At 39.8% G+C, this 5,000-nt stretch overlaps 1 protein-coding gene across 1 annotated transcript in view; it reads right to left on the bottom strand.

The window, feature by feature from the left end:
• ush2a (Usher syndrome 2A (autosomal recessive, mild)) overlaps window positions 1-5,000 on the bottom strand; it is a gene marked incomplete at both ends in the record, with an annotated part of 324,178 nt that overhangs the window by 41,535 nt on the left and 277,643 nt on the right. The window contains one exon of the mRNA XM_080433174.1: window positions 2,383-2,600. Within this exon, the coding sequence (XP_080289300.1) occupies window positions 2,383-2,600 (218 nt within the window). The remainder of the gene's footprint in view (window positions 1-2,382; window positions 2,601-5,000) is intronic.

Below are 5,000 nucleotides of genomic sequence, written 5' to 3'. Positions count from 1 at the left end.
AATTAGATTATTATTCATTGAACTCGCCAGCCGCACTGAGGCGCTCCAGAATTAGCAGTTCTCATTAGAGGCCTATCAGTTGTAAGTTTCCTACAGAGTTGAAATCAGACAGTTGACAACGTCACCAGACGGGGGAGGGGGTAAACGGTATAGTTTGGGCCATTCATCAATCAAATAAACATGTTTACACGCGATGCACATTTCCCTCTTTATGTAGCGCTAGCGCCTAGCTGTTTAGATTTCATAGTCTGAGAGGACGCTTCGTTCTGCCGTTCAGTGAGTGACGATGGATCGCAGGCAGAAGTTATGGTGTCCCTGAAGGGACAAAATAGTAGGCGGAGAACAAGGAAGGGAGTCTAATTCGATTGTGCCCTCTGCTGGTTGCATCGCAATGTATGTTTTATTAAATCGATTTAAATCGTCACCAGTTTGAATCAATTTAAATCGATTTAAGATAAATCGTTACATGCCTACTTTACTTACTGAAGGTCAATTATAGTCGCATTATCGTCTGCTTATAACATTATAATAACAGTTATAAGCACTCGTAAGTAGTCATAATGATTTAGAAATATAATCTTACCACATTAAAAAATGTTTTTACAGTAATAATTTATAAGTTCAAGTATCATAATTTCTATTAATTAACAGATTTTTATTTTATTTTAGTCAAGATAGTGTATTATAAAAAATTATGATAATTTATAATGCATTATAACCAATTGTATGATGTACATTATATGTGGTCATTGGGTGCTTTAAGTAAAGTGAAGGAAAAAATTGCATCAAATCAAGAATAGCACAAAATAATTGTCTACACCTCCAGGATTATCATTATCATCACTTTACATAAAGCAGCCAATGGCCACTGATTGACTTATAATAATACTATAATGCATTATAACAGTGATTAATGCATTATAGAAATGTATGTATTACAAACTATGAGTGTTATGACACTGACCATAAAAGTAATTATAAAATGCTTTATAATGGTTTATGATTATTCTTACAAAGAATTATGAATTAATTATTTATGAGTGCTGCTAACTGCAATTATACAGTGTTAAATCAGATTATAATACATTAAGTATGTTTGTAGAGAAATACAGACACAGGCTTCATAGGACAGTGGTTCTCAAAGTGGAGTCCGGGGACCCCCAGGGGTCCTTGGGGGGGTTCCAGGGGGTCCGCAGCAAAATGTGTTAATACAGCATCACAATCATTTTAACCACTTAATCCATATTTTATACGTTGGCTATTAAAACATATCAGATATAGAAGCTCACAGTGCGTCACTTCGTGCCGCACTGTGAGCTTGTACATTTACTATTTTTGAACATTTTTGGTCCCTGGTACCAAACATTTTCAGACGGGGGTCTGCGGCCTAATACTTATTAATTTGTGGGTCCTTGGCATGAAAATGTTTGAGAGCCACTGTCATGGGAGGTGTTACCTAAGGGGCCGTGTCCACAGGAAGCATTGTTTGAGTGGCGGATGTCCACAATGTTTGTGGACATCTTATTACAACACTCTGCATAATGTGACGTCTCCAAAAGTTGAACTATTTTTCTACTTGAGGCACCCAGGGCGTTCTGCCAAAAAATGAGGCGTGGCGCTAGGAAGTGGAGCACCTTTTTATTTATGTATTTTCTATTTAGAGTAGCCAATAATGTTTACCCCTTTTTTATCCCAAATGTAGTCGTTATGCCACTATTTACCATAGAAATGCATGGCAGAAAAGCCCTGACACCTAAAATATATATACGCTTTTTGTGGACATGGCCCTTGCATTGCAACAATAATGTGACCAAATTAAAATTGCGGCCAGTTTGCTTTAACACATCGGGTGCCAAAAACGGTCCGGACCGTTTTTGAGAATCCAAACGAGGAGTGCCCAAAACGGTCCGGACCGTTTTTGACCCAATTTTATTTTTATACGTTGGGCCCACGTGGGGCGCTCTAACGAAACTTTGGGATCATCCAAGGAGTTTCTGAGAAGGAGAGGCCGGATGTGAATCCATGTCAAAAATCCTTCCGGTCGGCCTTTCCAATGTTATCTCCTTGACTAAAAGCTTAATATCTCCATTTCTTTTTAACGTGGTGGAAGCGAGCCGTTTTCGATCGGCGATCACTCTGCATTGGAGGATCGCGTTATAAATATTATTGTTCCAGGCGTTAGTCGGGACCCTCCGCCGTCTCGCACGCACGCTTTGTTTACATGCACTTCCGCGTCGGGGCTTCTACAGCACGAAACGTATCAACGTAAGTGGATGGAAGAATAGCTGGCACTGAACGTATAATATTTTAATAAACCTCTGGCACCCAATGTGTTAAGTTACACCATTGTATGGTCAATTCAGTCCAGATGTATAAACTTACTGGTAGGTGTGACAATGGGTGGAGCCATGTCTTCTGGTTCCGCCTCTAAGGTAATGGCTGAAGCCCATTGGCTGTAAACGGAGCCTTTGGAGTTGTTGGCAACAACCCTGTACTCGTATTGGCTATAGGGCTGGAGGGCATGGCTTGCATCTATAAACTCCAATGGGCCATTGGACCAGATGAAAACCAGCAACTCCTCTTCGGTTGATACTGGACGCCTGACAGGAAGTGAACACAGTGAGTCAAGTTCTCATATTTATTCATTTAATAATTTGTGCAAGATAAATATAAACATAGCGCACATTGAAAAGACAACATCAGGCAAGCAATCAGAAACAACCGTCTGATGCAAGACCGTGAATGTGTTGGTAAAGTCCCATTGTTTATATGGGTCAGCCTGGGTCTCATGACGACAGGCAGGTGTGTGTGTGTGTGTGTGTGTGTGTGTGTGTGTGTGTGTGTGTGTGTGTGTGTGTGTGTGTGTGTGTGTGTGTGTGTGTGTGTGTGTGTGTGTGTGTGTGTGTGTGTGTGTGTGTGTGTGTGTGTGTGTGTGTGTAAAACACTATGCAAATCTCTGTTTCCTGAGGACTTAAAGGGTTTAGTCTGCTATGACCCTGCATACAGATCACACACTGATTGGTCAACAAGCTGGCCACGACCTTCAGCATCCAGCATGCATTAACACACACGCATGCTGCACACGCACCTGCGCGCTCACATACGCACACACAAACAAAATATTTGTGGACAATAGTAACCAGTGTTTTCTATATTGCATGTTCACAATTTCCATCACTCTGTAATAATATCTTTCATACTATTTGGCACGTGGCATACCTATTTATAAAACGTGTAGCTCAGTCAGTTAATGAAATATGATTGGTTTAAAGGTATGGCATGATAGCCATACAGGTATACTGTACTATAAATGTCTTTGTATGTTTAAACTTTCTAAACAATGTATCCTCCTCATACAACATTTTATGCAATAACTTATTGCATACCTACAGTATATAGTACAACAAAAATAGTTTCTCATTACATTTTGATTTTTAATACTTTTTACTTCACTTGAAACAAGGCAACACTCTGACAGAAGCATGCCTAACAAGGCATGCCAGAGTGAGGTGAAAGCTATGAAAATACCCGCACCACGCTGTTGACTCAGTGCCATCCGAAATACATACTGATAAGATGAGAACCACTTATACTGTAATCAATTTCAAAACTGTACATAGCACGGTACAATTAAATGAGACTACCGTGACACTTTGTTGACAATGTCCGCATCTAGAAATGTTATTTTCTGCTCCTGAATATTTTGAACAGAATTTTTTGTTTGTTTTGAAAATAACATTTTTCAGAATGTTTTTATCTGGTAACACAGACACTCCAGGTGCTCCAGGTCTGTTCTTGACCAGCCAGAAGCATATCAGGCTGATCACAGCCCCCTAAATCTTGATTACGTGGGCTATACATACGAATTATAATGCAATTGCAAGTACAAACGAGTGTACAATGAGTGAGAACAGCCTCGTCTATATCCCTCCATTGCTAAGAAAAAGAACATTAGGGGTGATCACACCAGAAGCGTCTCCAAAGCGGCCCTGCAAAACCATTATTTTCACGTGGTACAGTGTTCCTGTCGTGTGCACCTCTCTTGCAGCACACACACCTTTTTCTGGCTGCTTTTAGGCACATATAAAAGTCCAGTTGTTTGGGGCTGGGGGCACAAGGCACAAGTTGTACCTCTGTTCAAATGTCACATTGTGGGTCATTCAGCCAGCCAAACAAACAAGCAAAAGGCAGGCTTTAGTACTGCTTTATCACTTCCTTCCTGTTTCGATCATGTTTGGCTGTAACAAGATGGAAAGCTATGAAAAGCTCCTCCTAGTGGTATGGAGTAGTATAAGCACCAGCACAGGCACTCTGAGCTCCCTGGAACAAAATATTTTGAGATGGGGGTCCGCGGCCACATACATATAATTTTGGGGGTCCTTAACATAGAAAAAGTTTGAGCACCACTGATATAGCAACCAAACAACAAACAATATATGTATTTGGCTGCGGACCCCCATCTCAAAATATTTTGTTCCAGGGACCGCCAGAAGCAAAGATTTGAGTTAAAAATGTTCGCTTTAAAAGAAGCACAAATAAATAAATAAATAAAAAGCAGATCTACAAGCTCGTAGCTATGAGCTTGGAAATCCTAAACCTAAATGAAGCAAACACCGTTCAGCAAACAATGTGGACCGTCACATACTTTGATGACTGATAAAAGGTGTAGTTTTAATTCTTCACAGAGCCTTAAATACTTTGATGGAAAAAGGTGTCGTTTTAAATCTTCAAAAGCCATCAAATGTGCAGGTCAATGAAATTATGTGAGATTTCTATGTCGGCATCAGAAACAGCAAAGGATTATAGGCAGAAAGCTGAGACTGACTTTAGATTGTAATGAGAATTGTTAATAATTTTTATTTTATTTGGTATGTCAACGTTTTTTATATTTTTGGCAATTGTTTACTAAAAGCAATAATTCACTCATGTCATATTGGGACGAAATCACAGCCAAGGGGGTTGTTGGCCCTTAGCTGTGAAATAATCATGACATACCATAG

Source organism: Gymnoscopelus braueri (genome assembly GCF_963280865.1).
Source record: "Gymnoscopelus braueri genome assembly, chromosome: 1".
NCBI lineage: Eukaryota > Metazoa > Chordata > Actinopteri > Myctophiformes > Myctophidae > Gymnoscopelus > Gymnoscopelus braueri.
The sequence above is the reverse complement of the archived record's forward strand: the minus strand, read 5'-3'. Positions and strand labels throughout refer to the sequence as shown.